Below are 20,704 nucleotides of genomic sequence, written 5' to 3'. Positions count from 1 at the left end.
AAGGTAGCTTCCCTTCTTGGTGTAGAATATATGTACATAATTAAATTATTTGTATCCTAAATAGTTATAAAGCATTTTAGTAATTACTAGATCATTTTTACTGGGTTCTTTTTATGTGGCCTTAGGTGAAGGAAACTAACCTGGATATAATTTTGAATAAAATGAGAACAGCAAGCTCTGAAGAAAAGCTGAAGAAACATTTGGAGAAAGCCCTTTCTTGTTTAGATGGCATTAGAGCTAGGTATGAATTTTGTAGTGCAAACTTAAAAAGTAAAGCATATTTGAACGTTGGTTGTACTGCTTAGGTGTTGTTTATGCTGTAGTGGGAAGGCATGGAAGAGACCTGCTTGCTACTTCATGTAAGAATGTAAAATAAAATAAATTCCATATTGAACAAGGTCAAGGCAAATAATACCCACATTTTAGAAGTAGGACTAAGGAAGACTGGTATAATTTAAAAAAATATACCAGATTGGTATTCTTATGTAGTTTGCCATGTCATCCATGCCACTGGCATAATTATTTATTTAGAAGGTAAAAGTGATAGTTCAGATTCTTGAATCACAGGGATCAGAAAGTAGGTCTGTGCCCTCACCTGTGCTCACAGATATGATCTCTTTCAAAGGTGCAAGGACTAGAAGTTAGTAATAACTTTCAGATAGCCAAAGTATGTATTTTGCTAATCTTTCTGTGACATTCCTCATGATCAGGCATTTGCATCTTAAAAGTCACATCAAAATTGGGACATACCACTCTCCTTGCTGGAGTTCTTAGCAAGAGGTTTGAAGATTAAGTAGCCATAGAGGAAGCAGTTATATTTTCCCACCCAGAAGGTCTTTTCTGTCTGTTAGATCAGAAGCATATTAGGAGAGTGATATGGACCTGAGAGGAGATGCACACACCTAACACTGTAATTGTGTTTAGAGCCGTTGGTTCAGTACTCCTTATATTCATTAGGACAACTTAAAAAAAAACCCCAAAGGTAACATACCTTTTTAGGTGAGTGAAAAATAGAGCAAGAGGTTGCAGAGATGGAATGTAATCTGAACGTTTGAACACATACGTAAATTCCCCATAATGATCTTCATATAGGAGACAAAGCAAATGTAAATGAACACAGGTGTGAACACTGATTTTTTCTTGAATCAGGACTCAGCTTGAACTATTAGTTTTCATTTCTAAGTGAAATGAAAATAAACCAGAAAAGCTTCAGTCCCACCTGAGCATGACACAGAACTAACATGTAAAAAAGTAATTTGACCTCTCACTTCTAACGTTCCTTATGTAAGCACAGGTCTGGCATTTGGTGTTGCAGCACAAGCAACAAGCAAGCTATCAGGCTGCAACAAGGCTTTACCATCGGTCAGATTCTACTGTCTGTACTATAGCTCCTTCCTCCAGAGGCCAGACCATCCTACTCCTCCCCCATCTGAACCTCTCTCCCACACTCCTCAGGGCTATTTAACTACTTAGCAGGAATGAGTTACAGCTGCACATCATCCATGTCAATCAACCCACTGCCTTCTCGGCAAGGCCACAGCTGCATCTTACCAATGCCAATCAACCCACTGCCTTCATTCCTCTACAGTCTGGGATGGTTTCCCATCCAAAATGAAAGATCTGAAATACTTTATTGTGAATATTTCTTAACTTTTGTGCATTTGTATATTTATAATGAACTAATCTCTGCTAACATGCCAGGATGTGTTTGTATTCAGGCTAAACAGTTATAGCACAATGTTCACCCTAAAGGTTTTATGAGATTGGTTGTAAAGTTAGATTTGGAATGAAAGACGTTGTAGTCATCTTTCATTTTATTTCTATACATACCTGAGTCTCTTAAACAGTGACCTTAAATTTGACAGGTACAAGGCATTCAACCAAGTTCTAATGGATGAAGTAATGGCTTACCCAGAAACTGTTTTGCAGGAATTAATTTCTTATAGTATATCCATCAGCCAGTATTTTAATGTGAAGGAAATCTTCAAACAGGTATAAAGAAAACAAACTTCTAGTTTAAAATCTTACTGGTGTATTCATTTTTCACTTTGGGGAAAATTTACGTTAGCTTTAAAATTTAGATTATATAAACTAAAACGTTGTTTTGGCCATAGGACCAAAGTGCTTTTGGCAGAAATAGGGGGGGGGGGGAACACAAACCCTTTCTTTGTTCCACACTTATAACTCTGTCCATGTTACAAACTGCATTTCAGCAAATTCACTTGCCTTTTAAACAGAAAACTGCAAGGTAACAAAATTATATTAATCAATTTGAGTGTTATAGCTTCTTTAGAAGTGATACATTCAAGGTTATCATATCTTATTGAAATAGATACATTTTAAGAAGGAATATGGATTTCTTATAAGCAAGCAAATCCTTAATTTTAAATTGTGGGGGGTTTTTTTTGTTGTCTTGCTTTTAGAACTTGCAAGGAAAGGTGGACTCCACATTCCAAGATCAAGGTAATACCTCAATGACACAAACAGATATTTTTGCTTGCTTGCTTTTCAATCTGTATTTCTTTGGATAATGACCAGTAAAACTCTGCTTTAACTGGACAGAACTAGTTAAGGCTTCAGAAGCTGAACATCTGGTGGAGCAGCAAGCTGAGAGCATTGTGCAAAACGATGAAGGAGAGGAAAAGACAGACAGTTGTCAACAAGAAAATGAAGAAAGAAACACAACTGAGAATGAGGAGGCCTTTCCACAGGAAACTGAAGAAGCAGAAGAAAAAGAAGATGGGGAGAGTATGCCTCATGAAAGTGGAGAAATTAAGCATGCAGGACAGGGTGTTAGCTTTACACAGGTAAGTGAACAAGAGAATAAATTTGAAAGTGAAGGGATCTTGCGCAAAATAATGATGAATAGGAAGTCTTATTTTGCTGAGCTAAGTCTAAATTCCTTAAAATAGATTAGATTTAGTTTGTACACAAAGCATACAGGAGTCATTGTTTTCATTCATTTCTGGACTATTAGGGCTTTAGATCCTTTTTATGGGCTAATGGAGTGTATAAAACAGATTACAACCATTCTTTTTGCACTGCTTTTACCCTTGTAAATAACTTTTGCATAGTTGTTTTTTTTTTTGAAATATCTTTCTTTCTTTCATCATAGTATTCTTAACCCATGGTGAATGATTTAAGCTGTATTTTTATTTAAGTATTATTTTTTCAGGTCTTTAGTTACATGAATTTCTTACTATAACAAAAATCTTTTAAAACATTGGTGACTCTGCCTATTGAGACTTACAAGCATATTCTCTGTATGAATTTTGTCTAAATGGAGAATAAGAACATGATTCTTAATATCATTAGGATTCTTCCATTAGCTTGTGCACTGTTGATTCTATGCTTATACCTTTAAAGGTAACAGATGATGATTTCCAATTGTTTCCTAGGCTATGTTCAACGACAGCAAGGCAGAAAGCTCTGAAATTGCCACTGAGACCTTTTCCACTTCTAGTGGAAATTCTTACACAGTTCTTGGAGTTGAAGAGGCAGAAAAGACTGACATCCCAGAGACTTATTTTACAAAATATGAAAAAAAAGAATCACTTCCTATGTACCTGAGAAATGTACTTATCAAAGAAACAGTGTTTGTAGAGCTGAAGAAACGGTTAGTAGAAGTGTCCCTTTAGGGAAGAGAAAAATTCCAGCTGTTTGAAAGAAACATTAAACTAAAGATGCAAAAATTACCTAATTATTTTGATGTTATTCCTCTTTTTAAATTGATAAACTTAAGAGAAATTTTTTATATTGCTTTTCATCCATGACTCTAAGTACCACATAAGCATTTACCTGTTACAGAACATTATTTAGTGAGAAAACATATTACAGAAAGGCAAGTAATTTGCCCAAATTCCCTGCAGAGCCATGAAGGTAAAATTCCTGGTACTTAGGATATGCAGCCAGCTCAAAATCTCTACCAATATTGTGCACATGGTAATGAAACCATACCTTTTTATAGTCAGAAGTTAAATTCTTAGATTTAATATATTCAGTAAATTCCTATTTATTACTTACTGTTCCTTACTGTTTTCAATCATAGGATTCGCCTCTGCATTTTTGAACACTTGGAGAAATGGTTTGCAGAGTCCTTGTCCAACTCTGGTGCCTTTGTAGCTGCCAAGCAAGAGGAGCTGTATTCTAAACTTCAGCTGCGTCTTCACTTGCATCAACAAAGGCAGGAGGATATAAAGACAAACATCTATGATCTTAGAGCTGGTAGTCACTTTTTTTACTCTGAGCATTACATATCTTCATTTAGAGATGACCATAAGTAGACCAAAATCTATTTCAGTGTCAGTTGACTCAGCAGCAGAGGACAAAAAGAAGCAGTTGAGCGTCTGCTATTCCTAGTATAATGTTACTCATATATTTTTAAAAAGACGTTTCTTTCCTATAGCTCATACTGGTTTGTGCTATGTCATGTTTGGAAAATAGCCAGCAGTGCCTTGATCAATTACTTGATTTTAAAAGATGTAGAACATTCAGTTCCTATCATCAATATTTGTAAATCCTTATTCTCCTTGAAATTATTTAACAAGTTTGCAATGTACGAAAAATAATTTTAAAAGTGTTGCAGAAGAAGGATTAGCAAGTGTTGAGAGAGATTAAATGCCAGGGCTTGTCTTCTGAATACAGGAGAGGAAGGATGTAGCTCTATGAAATTTTACTGAGCAGCTACAGATTGGCCACTAACCAGAACTCTTTTTTTTTTTTTTTTTTGTATGAGAAGTGTCGGGTTTTTCTGGTGGAAAAAAATTGAGACAGGTTTGTTGGTCTTTACATATAAACCAAAAAATTATCTTTTGGGAGAACAGGCAAATAATTTTTCAATTCCACTTTTTCCTGCAAAGAGGCCAGGTGCCTTTTCTGACAGTTTTCTTGAGGCTGATGAGCTGGCTTTTGACTTGTCCAGCTGTCATTCCAGAAGGGAGACCAAAATTGATTTCCCCCTCCACCCAAAATAAGGCAAAGTGTATTTTCCACTAAAACCAAAAAACTCCTTTACCTTTACTTTTGTTACAAGGCTGAGAACAAAGAGATAATGGAGATGACAGCAGTGACCAAAAATAAAGGAAAAAGAGAGCTTAGAGCAGAAAAGACATTTGTGATTTGAATGGATTAGGAGCGGCCAGGGATATATGTCAAACACAGGAGAAAAGTCAAAGAAACAGAATCAGATGGATTTTATTTGTATGTTTTAGACTCTCTGAGATCTGGCCGTTTATTTTACTGCTGCTTCTGATAACAGGTTGGCTGGTGGTTGTGATAGTCCTCAGTAAACAGGGAATAATGACCATATTGTAAAATTTCTTCTCAGCGGAGCTGTTGCTTCACAGAGAGCATCTAGAGTGCCACTGTGCAGCAGTGGTGGAAGCTGTGGAAAAGGAGAAAGCTCAATTTCTCAAATTTCATGATTACCAAAATAACATCATCAAAAACTTAAATTCACGAATCTGTGACATGGAGTCCACCTTCCTCAATGCTCCTATGACTCAGAAGTAAGTGTGCCACAGGTGTTGCTGGCTGTGAATTTCCGTAGGTAAATAGTCCTGATTACCATCTGAGATGTTCCTGATTTGCATTCTGAATCTATTTTGTATGTCATTATTTCTCAATGAAGACTTCTTCATGAAACCTTAAGAAAATGTAAATAATTTTTGTTTCCTGTATCTCTCCCTGAAGAGATTCAAATCAGTAGTGAAGGGATGACAATTTTCATATATTTTCAAAGTGCTGGCAGTCTTAAAGTAGAAAAGATGTTTCACCTGTTGAGATGTTATCCAGTTTACTGAACCTGCACAGTAATAGCGATTGGTTTTGCAGGATACTCTTCAATCGCATCAGTTGCTTGCTGATATCTTCCAAGTGTTCAACAAAATAAGCACAGTTCAGTGAGTTGCTCTCAGAATAGTAATACACTCTTGTGTTCTCAGATTTTGTTCATGTCTTTACAGCCAGCAGTCTGAATCATGATCTATGCTCCTCTTTCTATGTTTTCCCTATCTTTTATTATTTGCTGTTAGGTTAGTTTCTTCCAGCAAGAATCTGGTCCCAGAGCTCCGTAATCATCTGGAAATGATCCAGGTTTACCTGAAGAGTTACCAGAAATATTTGGAGGAAGCTTTAGGAAAATTAAGGAATTCAAATGTGAATTTTCTCAAAGCTTGCAGGTATAGAGATTTCATGGGAGTGTTGTTTATAGTTACCTATTTCTGGGCATCAGCATCTGTTGCGTGGGCAGAACAGTAAAATTAAAGCTTATTTTGTTATTCATCTAGTTTGCTATTAAACACATTTATTTTGTTAAGCCACAATTATACTTTTTTCATCACATTTGTGTTGGTAGCTATGTTTTAGAGCTGTTTAGCTACTATAGTCTTTGAGAAAAGGAGCACTTATAGCTACTTGCTTTTACTTTGCTGGTTGCTTTCAGATTATTTTTGGAGGGAGGTAACTTTTCTCCTGAGGAGGCAGTGTATTTCAGCAAGCGTCTTCAGGAAGAAAGTAAGCGTATTGATTCCTTTGAAAGTTCAATCAAGACAGACATGGAGAAAATGAAATCAAGCTGCTTGGATCAGGTGTGCAGAGTTTCATTCTTTCAAATTATGTATGATATTGGCATATTTGATGTGATTTATAATCAGCCTGCTCCCAGATTAGGACTGTAAAACTGTTCTGTGTGCAATTACATGATGGAAAAAATAAGTAGAAATGGTGAGGTTTGTTATTTAAGTTTTAAAAAATGAAAATTAATTAGTTCTGTCTCTTGTTTCTGGTATTCTTAAAGGCTACCGAACTTATCAATCACTCTGAAACAAAGTTGCGTTATCTCTTTATGAATCGAGTCTTTCTGGAGAACATCCAACGATTTTTGAGAAATCTACGAGTGCAAATCAAATCAGAGGTACAAACAGAAACATCAGAACTTTGTTTAAATTAATTATAATAATTTTTCTTGTATTGCATTGAAGAGATTTTTTGGCTGAATGCAGATTGGACAAATGTTAAGTGACTTTTTATATTCATACAAAACCTGTTTTCTGCCATTATCAGCTTAAAACTATGTTTTTACTACTGCTGCAGCTATGCTGGAACACTATGGTCTAGCAGCACATTGAGTATATACATCTGAATGGACCAGCACTTTTGTGGGGTGCAGTAAAGGACATGAAGTGTTGCTTTTGTGAATTATTTTTTTCAGCTTCTCCTCTGAGTACCAGTGATTGAGCGTTTTTACCAGTGAGTCTAGTGGTTTCAAAGTGGCAGCTCTAAAAATCTCTTGAATAGGATTTCAATTCACCAATATCTCCTTCTGCTTTAGGTAGAAAAATCCAATTTGCAGGCAGCAACATTAAACTCTGATCTGGAGGCGCTCCAGCAGAAGATAGATGCTTGTGCTCACCCTACCGTAGATAAAGAAGTAAGTTCTAATGAGCACAATATGATATTTAATTTGACTTGGTATTGATTTGACTCACTGTGCATGTTTGTATGATGTATAAACTAATCCTTTTGAGGCAGACTTATGTTTATATGCATTCAGGGGTTGGGCGAAACCAGTGCTCTATAACAGAGCACTTTTGCTCAGGAAGGTCCTGTACCTGTTTTCCTGTTTGCCAAACAAAAACCTCAGTCTCTGTACAATCTCATGGATTCCACATGTGTAAAATAAAATGACAACAGAACAGAGTCAAATGATGTTGTATGCAATGGTTACCGTATTTTAAAAGTCTGAAATAGCTAGTTTGGTAAATACCTTCTGTATTATCATATCTTTAAGGCTTTGACTTCTGAAGAGTTGTATGGTTTTGCCAAAGTAGTGTTGCAAGAACTGAAAAAGAGGAGCCAGTATCTTGACTGCTTGCTACTAAAAACAGTGAGCCCACATGATAATGTAAGATAGCGTTTAAGTTTTCTGCATTGAATTTAATGAGTGAATTTGTATACATATATGTTTTAAAGGTTTTTCAGAATCTGTGCTTTGAATTTTCAAATGAAGAAAGATGCTTCATTATGCCAAGCTGTCCAAGACATAGTAACATTAGGTCAGCTTTTTTAAGAGGCTGCATAAATCAGCACTAAGTTTACTAAAAGTTTAAGATGTGCAGCATCACAGTGAGTTACTCAGTTCTTTCCAAGAGATTATTTTCAAGGTGTAGCACTGTTCATAAATACATATTTCACAGGTTTCTTTAAGTAATGTTTTAAAAATTTAAATGTGTCCTGAAGAGATATTTTTTATCAATTGGGTTTTGGGTGGTTTTTTTCCTTCCTTGTCTGGAAAGTCTGCCTTGGTTTTGTAACCTACAGTGAATCATTGTTTTAAGGGTACATAATTAAATACTGCTTATGATAATTAGGCATCTCTACTCTTAACTACTTTTAAGCCTCTCAGAGTTGTATTGCTGTAACAACATTACTACTGGAATTACAAAAAAGTTTCAGCTTGTGAAGTACAACAGTGTAAGTCCAGGAGATCTGCTTTAGTCTTCAGTAATTACATGTGACACTTTCACTAATTGTCTGCTACAGTCCACAGGGTTTCATTTTTCTTCCCATTTCAGGAGGACTTTACCCCTCTTGCAACAGATGTTTTGTTACAAGGTCCAATTGCTGTTACCATGCAAAGAAGCACAGGTGTCAGAGCTGAGAACAAAGTGTTGGTGACGGGGCTGGATCCTGTCAAATATCCTTTGTTAGTTCCAAGCAGCATGGAAAAGCCTGCAGTTGATGATTTAGCAGTAAGCGTTATCAAAAATTTACTTGAGTAAGTACTTTTTTGCCTAAAGGTATTTTTCTGTATATTTGCTATAGATGCCTCTTCTCTTCATGAGGTTCGTAACACTACAAGGGGCTTCACCGTAGTATTTCTAAATTTATATTCCTGAAGCACATAAAGGTTTTCCTAAATTCATATTTTGTAGTTTACCTTTCTATATACAGAACTATTGAATATCTTGTTCACAGGTAATTTACCACATACTTTTTGATCCAGACTAGCTTTAAAAATCAGTCTAGCTGAGACTTCCCTTTTTAAGTACAAGATTTCTAATAGCCAATACTGCATTGTGAGTAATAAGTGACATCTAGTTTATAGCACTATGATAAATTTTACATATTACATTTTTGTGTTCTAGAGCCTTATTTAAGTTAAAAGGTGATTATGTGCTACATAGTTGAATCAACATACAAAGTGGGAAATGAACAGTATGACAAGTGTGTGATTTGCAAATAAATATTTTAATGCAGTTCTTCTTGTAGAAATTTTAACATTCCGGTTAAATAGTTAGTCCCGTGAAAGTTCTTATATTTACTGTCAGTTGAAAAAGTAATCCTATCTGCTAAATATTATCTCAAAAATTTAACTGCACTTAGCACATGGTAGGGATGGAGACCTTACATAGTTCTCTATATAGTATATAATATGGTATATAATATAAAATATCAGAGTATTCCATAGCCAGTTAGCTCTATTTTTTTGTTGTTGTTGTTTCAGAATAAACCCATCCAGAAAATCTTCAGACTTAAATAAGGAAAGAAATGATCACTCAAATTCATTAGGACCAGGTGTGCCAATATTTCTTTTAATATATTATATTCCTTTAAGTTGTAGTTCCTAGCATGTCTCTGAGCAGGTCTGGCATATGCCTTACATGCTAGTTCTGAGAGAGTTGTGCATCCCAGCTTTTTTCTTGAACATCTTTACTTCGCAATAAGATAATGATTTTTGACTCTTAACCAATGAAAGCTGCAGAACAAGAAAATCATTTTAGAGAGTACCCATTTTGTACCCACTGATAGCAAAAGGGAAAGGGGGTGGAGAAAAAATTAGAAGTCATGAAAATAGATAGGAGATCAGGGATCCTTCTCACAGTGTATTATCATTCACTCAAAGGTGAGTGCAGAGGTAACCCCAACTGCTCCCTACCCAGCATTCCCATTTCCTTATCTCTTTTCTCCAGAGCTTGACTCCTCCAGCCACTCCCAAAGATATCCTCTCTCTCTTCTGCATTCCTAAGACCCCATCACAGCAAAGACTAGGGACGTAGCCCATTCATTCTCATTATTACTCCCTGCCTTAATGTTGTATTAAATCTCCTCCCACCTACCACAAATTTCTATGACATTCCTGTTACTTATGCCCCAAAGCTCTATTGCTGTTGCCACTGCTGGGTTACTTCAGTTCTGTCTGCCAGAAATGATTGTTCCTATAGTTGAACCCTTAATGTTGTAAGGAAACATTATAGACAGACATGAGAAAACAATTATATATATTTTTATAAAAATATAAGAAAGAATTCAGTTGGCATTTATACAGTGTTCTTCATCTTCTGTTGATAAAGATAAAGCAGCTCAAATTCATCCCAAATCAAAAAAGGATTCAGCTCAAATTCATCCCAAATCAAAAAAGAAGGATTCTCACTTAAAAGTACCTGATGAAGGTCCTCAGAACTCTGCTACTCAAAGCAATGCAGCTCAGACCACCAAGAAGTCATCTGTAAAAAAAAGAATGCCAAGAAGAAGGTAAGACCCCTGAAATGAGGAATTCCACTTATAATATTCCCATGCAGAAATTTACCTAAACTTTTTCCACTGCCTCTTCTCTGCAAAATTCTTAATGCTTATTTGTATTAGTCTTCTTTCCATCTGTGCTTATCATTTGGGATCTCTTTCCTGTTTATGTCCTCATGATCAGCTCTGCTTTTTTTGTCCAGATTTTGGCTGGGAAAACATTCTTCTTTTTCTCCTTTATCTGCTGTTGTTTTGTTTTTTGAAGTTGTTGAAATATAGACTGACCCCACTATTAAATCAGTATGGCTTAACTTTCAGGTCTGGTGTCCAAATAGTATGTCTTCAGCTTAGTTCATAGATAGATGAAACGGGCTACTGTAATAATGAAAACAATAGAAAAGTTTTGAAGAGCTGTTGAGGAGAGAATCCCAAGAATTTTTTTCCATCAAAAATTTTTTTTCCACATAATACTAGTTTTAGAATTACAGTTTTTCTTCAGTTTCATGTCCATTATATGACTGACTAGCTCAAATAATCAGCCAGAGAAGGGAAATGCTTGTGGATCATTTCAAATTAATGTTTTGCCTCCCTAGGCAGCAGAAACGCACCACATCAGTTCTCAGTGACCAGAGATTCCAGATATTTGGAGAGAAGCCTCCACAATCTGAGTAAGTCTTGTAAATTTGTAGAAATAAAAGTTAATGTGCAAAAAACCCCTACCTATCTATTTCTTTATTTATAGCTGTGAACTACAGAGTTCACCATTGAATTTTGAGGTATTTAATCTTGATAGTTATGGATCAAAGTTTTTACAGAAAAGTTCCTTTTTGTAGCATAATAATAATAAATATAAAAGTGATCCATTTTGTTCTGATTAATGTCTGAAATGGGTGACCTCATTGGAGCCCATTTTGTACACTTAGAAAAAATGGGCTGGAAAATGTAAAATAGCCTGTCTTTCAGTTATTTTCACCTCTGAGAAGATCAATACATTTTATACACTACATTCTTGTGCTCAATATTACATTTATATGAATAAGGAAGGAACAAACTGTTTAGAAGGTGAGTATTAAATGGTTCCATTTTCCTTCTCCAAGAAAATTATATTTTTTCTTGATATGTGCAGTTGTACTATATAGATTTGAGATATTTCGTATGTGCCATGCAAGACTGTTAGAATTAATGCCTAAGATGTTTAAGTGCTTGGGAATTTTGTTCTAGTATTTCAAAATACTTCCAGTAAACAGCTAGACCCACCTTCAAATATTTTTGCTTTATCTAAAATGCACGGTATTTTCAATTTTTATATATATAAATATATATATATAAAAAAATTGGCTGAGATTGCTTTTTTCTTACAATGATGTGGAATTGTTCTCCAGTAAGCATATACAATAGCTCAGAGTCATTGCTGCTTCTGAAGAGAATCTGTACTAATGGGGCTGAAGATTCTTAGTTGTTCTGAATATTTGTGTATCTCTGAAAAATGTATTAAAATAAACCTGAACAAAATATTTGAAAAACAGTAAATATTGCCAATGGGATTATTTTACAGTGTGATTTTCTCTTTTTTTAATTTTGTTTTTAACTTTGTTTGTTTTCAGTACTTTTAAGGGGATTATTATGAATATTCTCTGGACAGGTAATAACAACTTGCTCTGCCTTGCTGAGGTAAGAAAACTCCATGTTGTTCTGTCACTTTTGCTTTCATAGGTCTAATCCTGTGTCAGCTAAATTATTTGGTTGTTTGCAAGGTTCGCATGACCATACAAAAATTTTCCATTCTTCACCAGTGCATCTAATTTTTAAATAGTGTTTGACACAGTGTGGTTTTAATCACAGGTTTCTTTATAAATATTAACTAAGCATTTCAGAATCAAAGGAAGAAAACTGGTCTCCAATAAGAGTGTGGCCGATAGCCTTAAGTATCCCTGCTACTGTTATATGCCTAGATGTGACTTGTTTGAATGTGTTATCAACAACTTTTCTTTCTTATCTTTACCTTCTGAAGGAGTTCTACCAGAAAGAGAAGACTGAAATCATAATGCGTGAAGATCTGCCAGAGACATTTGAACAATATGCAGAAGTGCTCAAACAGAATCTATTGTCATTGCAACGTCAGACAGATGATTATTACAATTCCTGTCTTAAAGGTAAATTCAGTTAAGACTTTTAATTTCTTGTGCATGTAATTTTTCAGTTATGTAAACTGAAAATTGCAGTGATTGAGAATGATGTAGCTTTCTTAATCCATCACACTCAGTGGAAAAACTCCAGTTGATTTTACTGGAAATTGGGCCAATATTGTCTTTTACATATTAGCAGCTATGAAAAGTGTGGCAGAAGGGCACATCACTTAGTTGAAAGACCTGTACAAGGTCACATATTTTAGTAAGTGTATGTTTCTCAAAGCATTGGACCTAGAAAAACGAACGGCAGGGACAGAATCTCTGAGGGAGAAAACTCTAGGTTGTTTGACCTTTGCAGTGTACATTCAGTCGGCCGAGCATTTTTTTTACTTGCAATGAATACTTCTGTGACACATAAACACCCTGTCTTTTCCAAAAAGAATTTCAGGATCAGCTGAAGTTGTTTGAGAAGCAGCTCCCTTCTGTCTCCCAGTTGGCAGTTGATGGTCTTTTTAAAAAACACGAGCAGGAGCTCAGCTATTCCACTGGTCAGATTCAGCACATCTTCAATAAACAGCTGCAAGACTGGGAAAACATGAAGGTATGTATCATGTTGGAATATATTGGACATATCGGAATGCTTCCAGTGTTAGCAATGCTAAATGCATCAGAATTATAAAATTTACTTTTTATTAATCTCACTGTTTGCTGGATTACTGACTGCTGAGCTAGCCACACATTTAGTTTCTATGTTTGCAGTTAGTCTGTTAGTCTTCTATTGGAAGCTTGGTATTGCTAGTAACTCAGTCCCTTCTATCACTGCTTCAAGCATTGGTCTGCCTCTGTGTAATCTTGTACAGCTCTGCCTGTCATTTTACACTTAGATTTTAAACTCTCTAGGGGCTGTGACATAGTGGTATGGCTATAGAACTCATACGGTATGGATGCACTTCTTTGTAGGTACTATGACATAAGGATAATGAAATATCATTATTTACTATCTTTCAAAAAAGAGGTATATTTTATCCAGGAGTATCAGAACTGATAAAGGAATCATAATAGAGATTACGCAGAAAATGTTACAGAGCAGTATCTTGAGATTTTATTCCTCTGAGTATTAAGTTCAATTCAGGAAAAAAGTACAAATATAAAGATATAAAAAATATCTTGTTTACCACTTGATAGGAGAGATTATTATTTGCTGACAACAAAAACCAAGGTGAGATCAGAGGCCTTGTTCTCCAGCAGACAGGCAATTTGGTATATATGCACAACAAGGTTTATTTCTAGACAGCCAAGGAATACACTAAATTTTGTCTTTCTGAATACTTTATATAAAATATGTGGGGTTTGCTTATTCCTTATTATGCCTCAATTGCACATTATTTACTTAGGGCATTTCTTTCTTCTGTATTTACCGAAAGGCTGTGCACAAGAATCAATTACATCCCTCCCTGGGACACCCAGACAACTTACTTCAGCTGGATGGTTTGTACCAAGACGAAATAAAAAGGCAAAAAGACCAAGCTGATGGTATTCGCCTCAACACACAGATGCTGCAGGTAATTGTAAAGCCCTTGCTTAGTATGGACTTAGGTGTTACATTTGGAAAGGAGAGTACGTGTTGGATACATTTTTCCTCCCTGTCAAACTGGAAAACATTTTCCATTTTAGGCAATCCTGTTTATCTTTTATGTTAGGTATTACTAGCATTAGATCAATATATGCATAACTGCATATGCACATGTACACGTGCATAGATCTATTGTGGGGCTAACTGATCTGATCTTTTGTGCCATTCATGGAACATACTGAGGAAGAGATGACTTAGGTATTAATGGCACAATGATTGTCTAAAAGTGTAAAGTGGGAGCAACAGTGACATCCTCTGGTTAGTTATATTACTTGCAGACAACAGATGCCTGGAGGGGTTTCTCCTGTGTGCATTTCATTAGTGCGAATAATTGACATTTTTCTACACGATATTAAGAACTGGAATAAGCAGAATTTTATAGGAGAGATCCAGGAATCAGAACACTTTCCCTGCTCCATCCTCTAGGGTTCTTGAAGGTCAGTTCCCCGGCATTAAAGGCCTTTGTTTACTTCTCTCAGGCCACTTAAAATTCTATCCTGTCTGCAGAGTATATATACTTTTAATTCTGAAGTAATATGTCCTTCTCCTCTTAGCTCTGCATACACGCATGGAAACACACATTCCCTGTTTTAGAATAATACCTGGCCAGAGCACTTCCACCCAAAGTACCTGAAGTCTAAAATGGCCTTTGCTTTGGACAGAAGGATGCATTTACAGACAGCTGGTTTTATCAGGTTTAGAAGCTTAACCCAAATATACAACTACTGAGCACCTATGCACAGAACTGTAGTGTTTTGTACTTTAGGTAATCAGGTGGTGTTTGGAATACAGCAGAGAGGCACTTTTAGACCCTTTCATGTGCAACTTACAGCCTTTTGTCTTGCCTGCAGCTGCTGCAAAATGTCAAGTTTGGACACTTGTGTAGTTCTTTTGGAGCTAAACTAACAGGAGAGGAGATCAAATTATCAAAGGAATTCCTCTCATTTTTTTCCAATGTCCCAACAGGACTGTGTTGCTGAGTGTGCTCAGAACTTTTTTTCTGCGCTGGCTGCCTTCACCGAAAATCTGCTCCTGGAATTAGATGAAAGTATCACTATTGATGATGTACAAGTAGCAAGTAAGTAAAGAAGAGATTGCTTGTTAAGGCCTCTGCTTCCTTCTCAAAGATTGCAATCATCTTTCCCTAGGAAGAGGAGACTTTTATATGCTATAGTACTTTAAATGGAAAGTTTTGCATGATCAGGTATGCAAAGCTATTTCTTGAAAGTGAAGAGCATCTAGCTGCATATAGTTACTTCTAAACAATTGTATTACTGCCATTGTTTTGTTGCTGCTGAGTATATCTTCTATTATCTCTCAGAAACTGAAATACCAAGAGAGGAGACATCCACTTTAATCTGTCATAAAGAAGCTGCACTTCCTCTAGAAATCCATGAAGTTAAACAGTTAATTGAACGTGGGAGCAGGTAATGTTTGAAGATACTAAGCACTGCTTTATGTAATTTCTCTTCTCTAAACTAGTATCGGGCACTGTCCTCATGGTTTTTTGCTGCAGTTGTTGAAACTGCTGAATACTATGCTCATCATTAGTGATGTCATTTAACTAGCTATGGGACAGTTTGGGTGGGTAATGATTTTAAAGAAAGAATAGCAATGGATCCAAATAAAAGTGAATTATGTGTTGTATTGTGAAGTGATACAATTTCAATTATTGCTATGCCACTTTTAGCCACTTTAATAATTCAGCACTTGCACAGTATATTTATAGATCTGAATTTTCACTCAGAAGATATGAATTCTATTTACTGTGCAGAGATCCTGAGGTTTTCAAAGAAAAGGTGGTTGTACTAAATAATACAGCATTTAGGGTAAACCTTTTGTGGAGATGAAAAAAGTGATTAATCTTTTGCACTTTTAAGTACGAGTAACATGAATTAGTATGATCTGCTCTATTTTCTAACTTTCTCTCTCATGAGTTTTGCTTGCTTATTTGTTCTGTTTTTTAAAGGACTTGGCCAGGAATACCCATGACTACTATAACAGGCAATTCAGACTATATTCTTTGCAGAGAAACTGCATCAATTAGAACAGCTAAGACTACACTGGGCCACGTAGCAGCAGTAGAAGCAAGAGATGCTGCATATAAGGTTGGTCTGTGGGAAAGGACTGTGAGTGGGGCTACTACTGTTGTGGATTTGTCTTTTCAAGAAGAACATTATAGCTATGTATAAGTTATTAATATACACAATGTTTTCAGATCTTAAAGCCATATTAACCGTGTGTAGAAATCCTTTCTTCTGTTTGTTTCTTTGTGATGTTGTCAAAAGCAGACAGTTGGTTTCTCAGGGAACCCTCTCATTCAGATACATTACAATGGGGAACTGTTTCAGCAGAGAAGCATGGATGGCATTAGAAACAGGACACTTCATGCATTTTGGCAGCATCACAATTCAAAAAGTAGCTGCTGCCACAATGCCATTTCTATACAGCTTGCTTTCACTCATCTTTCTTTGTAAAGCCTGCAGCTCTAACCTTAGACAACAAGAGGCTGATTTTTCCATAAAAGGTGAAGGGCTGTGGGGTACTTCGTACCTATCTTAAATCCTGAACTATCACAGATCATTGTTTCCACCATAAAAATGATCATAGAATCATAGAATTGTTTGGGTTGGAAGGGTCCTTAAAGAACATCTAGTTCCAACCCCCCTGCCACAGGCAGGGACACCTTCTGCTAGACCAGGTTGCTCGAAGCCCTGTCCAATCTGGCCTTGAACACTGCCAGGGATGTTCTTCACTAAGTTTACTAGAGGAATGAACACATTCCAGACAACTCTGAGACTCTGACTTGCACTGACTATAGCTTGCAAAACAGCAGTGCTCAGCAATTAGGAAATAAATGGTCTGTGTTTATGCATTTGTCCTGGAAGTAATTGTGCTTCCAGTGAACTGAAGCAGTTTTAAAATATGTTTTTTTTAACAGGGAAATATAAAATACACTGTCAGCAGTGGCAAATGCCATCAAAACTACAAATTTGCATGAGTGTTTTATGTATCTAGTTATGGTACCTAAGCACCTGGCTACAGGACAGTCTAGTTATGGTACCTAAGAACCTGGCTACAGGACAGTTTTGAAGTGAATGCAGCTTGTCAGCAGGGTGTGATATAGTAAATGCATGCCACAGAAATATTTTCCTGAATGTATGTTGCATTAAAAATACAGTATTTTATATTTTGGAGCATATACCCTTTAATAAAGGTGCCTTGAGGTTTTCATGGTAGTCTACAGATTTCTGTTTAGGTGAAATACCTTTTTAGTAGCTTTGTAGTAGTTCAGTTCATACTGGTGATTTAGGAAGTTCCAGCAAGGGCCAGAGTGCTTTCTGTGTTTGGGATGCATGCTTTCCTCTCTATTCTCTAGAGAAGGCAGCTTTTTAATCTTATGAGCTAATAGAGGTGAGATTAAGGTCATGCATTTTTGGCAAAATTTACATTTTGCTAAAAAAATTTTGTTTCAGAAGTCTGTAAAGGGAACACAGAAGGCAGACAGTGAATAATTCGTTGTTCATATAGTTCTGTTATCAAAGGCAGAAAGTTAGTGGCCTGTATGCAATCTTCTGACACAGTGGATCAGGACCTGGTTTTAGGCAAAGTAAAATTATATTTCATTGCTACCAATTTTGTAATTTATTGTTGTTGTTCTTTATACAGAAATACAAATGTAAACTTGAGCAGCAGTTTGCCCAGATCAAGGAAGAAAGTACAGCTCAGCTGCTGACAGTTCAGCGTTGGGAAAATTGGTGGAAACGATCTGTCCAGAAGATTAAGGAATTGTACAAATGAGATCAGTCAAATTTTGCTGGTGTTCTTCTGCTCTGAACTGATGAGTTTGTGCTAATGTCATCGATGTTGTAAGATGTAGTCCAACAGAATTTTCTAATTATTTTTATTTTTTTTGCACTGAACAAATGCCATGGCAAAAGGAATTTTGTCTTTTGAAATAAAAAAATCTGACGAATGTGCTGTAAATGAAATGCAGACTCTGTGCAGTGCTTCCTAGCTGGATCTCAGCCAAGTAAAGTTAACTTGTTGTGGTGCTAGCTGTAATATGAGAATCTGAAAAGCTGGAAGCTCAAGCAGTGGGTTTGTACTGAAGTTCATGTCCAAGCCTCAGGCATGATTGAATACGTCTGTGGCATGGCGCAGTCCAAGGTTATAGTAGTCAAAGGTGGCCTGTTTAATAATGGAGTCCAGTGAGGAAACTGTTTCTTCGGCACAGATGAAGCCTTTCCTATGGATATCCTCTCTTTCTTCACATTCTGAACCACACTGTACTCACAACTCGCTACTTCAGTTTTAGAAATCTGAAATAGTTGATCTGCAAAGAATATTTTGCACAAAATGGTCTACAAGTGAGGCATTTATCTGCAGTCCAGAATGCTTTCCAAGGCAGGGCTTGAAGATAAAGTACTGCTTTGTTCTGGGAGGTCCAGCAAGTTCATTTAGGAGTAATATAGCTACTTTCAACCATATCGCCTTTTAAAAAAACTCTCTGAACAAATTCAAGGAACCTGAGTAACTATTAAAAATCTTTTAGCTGTTTCTTGTGTTTGTTAGGAGATTCTGTCGTTAACTGCAACCACATCTATTTCATTTTTGTTTGCATTCATTGTGAACCCTAGGGTTGTAAATCAGTTGAGGACAAATATGGTAAATGTCAGTGAGATGGTTTTAGATGCAAGGAGATGTTCTGAACTCATCTGGCTCCAGTATTCATGCAGATTTGTAACACAGAAACTGATGCAAAGTTGGAAAGCATCAGCTGTGCTCCTAATGATGCAATACTTCAAAATATGTGTATTACTTTTCCTGAGGGATTAGATGTTTACTCCAAAAAGACACATGAAAGTACACTATGCCTATTACAACAGCTGAAACTGCACTAAAACAACCAGAACTCCCATGTCTTTTTTTTATTCTGTGTTAATTTTACTATTCAATTTGAGGATAACTTTTATTGTCCTTTCTTCTAGCTGTTCATTATCTGTCCATCCCCATCAGCCAAGTTCTGTGCTATCAGTCTTCTGAATGCTGTGGCAGTAAGTGCGTGAGGATGGTCAGGTGCTGAAAATTAGAATCCCCAGGAGACTATTTGCAAAGTGGTACTGTCTTATGTTTTCATTTATGCTTTGGGGGAAAATTTCAAAAGGATGTTTATGAAATTGGAAAGTGATATCAAGCAGAGAGGGTTGCAAGTGCCACGGAAAACAGAATTCAATCAAGGCTTGATGTTTTAGAGAAACAAAGAGTCTGAAAATGGAGAATAATTCTATAAAGTCACATACAAGGTTTTATATGTCATGGACCTGATTAGAAGGACCAGAGTAGAAGAGGGAAGGACACATCATAGCCTACAGATATGTAAAGGGAGTCCCCAGGTGCATGATCACGGTCATAAAAGGCAGAGACCTAAACTGCAGCAAGTGAGATCATGGCTGGAAATTAGGAAGCCTCCTGATGCAAAGGGCAATAAAGCACTGGCCTAGGTTGCCTGCCTACCCTCTGTGTAGCCAGCTCTCAAATTATTGAAAAACAACTGTTTGAACACCCCTCTGCACACTTGTCCATTTTGCTTGTGCCAGAGGTGTCAAGCAAAAGGTCCGATACATGGCACTGAAAAATCCTGGCATCGGTGTGGCAGCTGTCATTACAGAACAAGCACAGGAGTTAGACAAAACTGGTCAAAGCACAGAATGGCAGCTAGAGAGGAAAGCCTGGTTGTAAATCCTTCTACATTTGTGGATTTGCAGCATTTTTAGGCAAGAATCTAGAACTGTTCAGCATGGAATCCATGAAGGCTTTAAATGGTGGAAAGCCTTAAGATTCATATTTTTTTATACAGTGGGATTTTGTGATGCTTCTTGGTAAAAGCTGATTAGATTGGTTGACAGGAGAGTGAGGAAGAAGCACCAGAGAGCATTTCTGTATGGCATAATAAAGCAAATTAAAGAACTTTTTGCTACTTATCTTTTTATAACCAAAGAAATTCAAGTGGAAAAATTGTTACTGACTTTTCAGCTCTATTGGCACTGTTGTATATGCCTTACCAAGGGCCAAGACAGAAAAGATCTCTGTGATGCTTAATTCAGCCTCCTCCAAACAAGCACCCTGTACCAGTTCCTCCCACTATCTGACTGTCTATAAATAGGAGATTGACAAACAGTCCCTTTTTTTTTTCTTTCTTTTTTTTCCCTCCCCCCCGGCTCCAGTCACATGCTAGGAAGCACCGTGCTCTAATGCAATACTGCATTACAGTCCCTACAGCAGCAGCCTGGAAACCTTGCCTTGCGGAAGAACGCTTGATGTGGCTGCAGAGGATGCTGGGGAGGCGGAAGTGAGCTTGCACACACAAGAGACTTATCTGCAGTACTGTAGTTCTGTATTTACTGGAGGTAATAATGAA

General features: G+C 36.6%; 1 protein-coding gene across 2 annotated transcripts in view; it reads left to right on the top strand.

Annotated features, from left to right (window-relative positions):
• CCDC180 (coiled-coil domain containing 180) overlaps positions 1-20,704 on the top strand; it is a 29,357-nt gene that overhangs the window by 8,505 nt on the left and 148 nt on the right. For both annotated transcript variants that reach the window (XM_055719786.1, XM_055719785.1), the window contains 24 exons: positions 126-241; positions 1,866-1,992; positions 2,424-2,463; positions 2,563-2,807; positions 3,399-3,616; positions 4,049-4,224; positions 5,327-5,507; positions 6,033-6,179; positions 6,443-6,587; positions 6,797-6,913; positions 7,331-7,429; positions 7,790-7,903; positions 8,574-8,776; positions 9,506-9,576; positions 10,353-10,533; positions 11,115-11,189; positions 12,126-12,192; positions 12,533-12,674; positions 13,091-13,251; positions 14,075-14,212; positions 15,250-15,361; positions 15,605-15,710; positions 16,253-16,391; positions 17,953-20,693. In XM_055719786.1, the coding sequence (XP_055575761.1) occupies positions 126-241; positions 1,866-1,992; positions 2,424-2,463; positions 2,563-2,807; positions 3,399-3,616; positions 4,049-4,224; positions 5,327-5,507; positions 6,033-6,179; positions 6,443-6,587; positions 6,797-6,913; positions 7,331-7,429; positions 7,790-7,903; positions 8,574-8,776; positions 9,506-9,576; positions 10,353-10,533; positions 11,115-11,189; positions 12,126-12,192; positions 12,533-12,674; positions 13,091-13,251; positions 14,075-14,212; positions 15,250-15,361; positions 15,605-15,710; positions 16,253-16,391; positions 17,953-18,084 (3,252 nt within the window). In that variant the 3' untranslated portion in view covers positions 18,085-20,693. The remainder of the gene's footprint in view (positions 1-125; positions 242-1,865; positions 1,993-2,423; positions 2,464-2,562; positions 2,808-3,398; positions 3,617-4,048; positions 4,225-5,326; positions 5,508-6,032; positions 6,180-6,442; positions 6,588-6,796; positions 6,914-7,330; positions 7,430-7,789; positions 7,904-8,573; positions 8,777-9,505; positions 9,577-10,352; positions 10,534-11,114; positions 11,190-12,125; positions 12,193-12,532; positions 12,675-13,090; positions 13,252-14,074; positions 14,213-15,249; positions 15,362-15,604; positions 15,711-16,252; positions 16,392-17,952; positions 20,694-20,704) is intronic.

The sequence above is a fragment of the Falco cherrug genome, chromosome 9 (genome assembly GCF_023634085.1).
Source record: "Falco cherrug isolate bFalChe1 chromosome 9, bFalChe1.pri, whole genome shotgun sequence".
Taxonomy (NCBI): Eukaryota; Metazoa; Chordata; class Aves; order Falconiformes; family Falconidae; genus Falco; species Falco cherrug.
The sequence above is the reverse complement of the archived record's forward strand: the minus strand, read 5'-3'. Positions and strand labels throughout refer to the sequence as shown.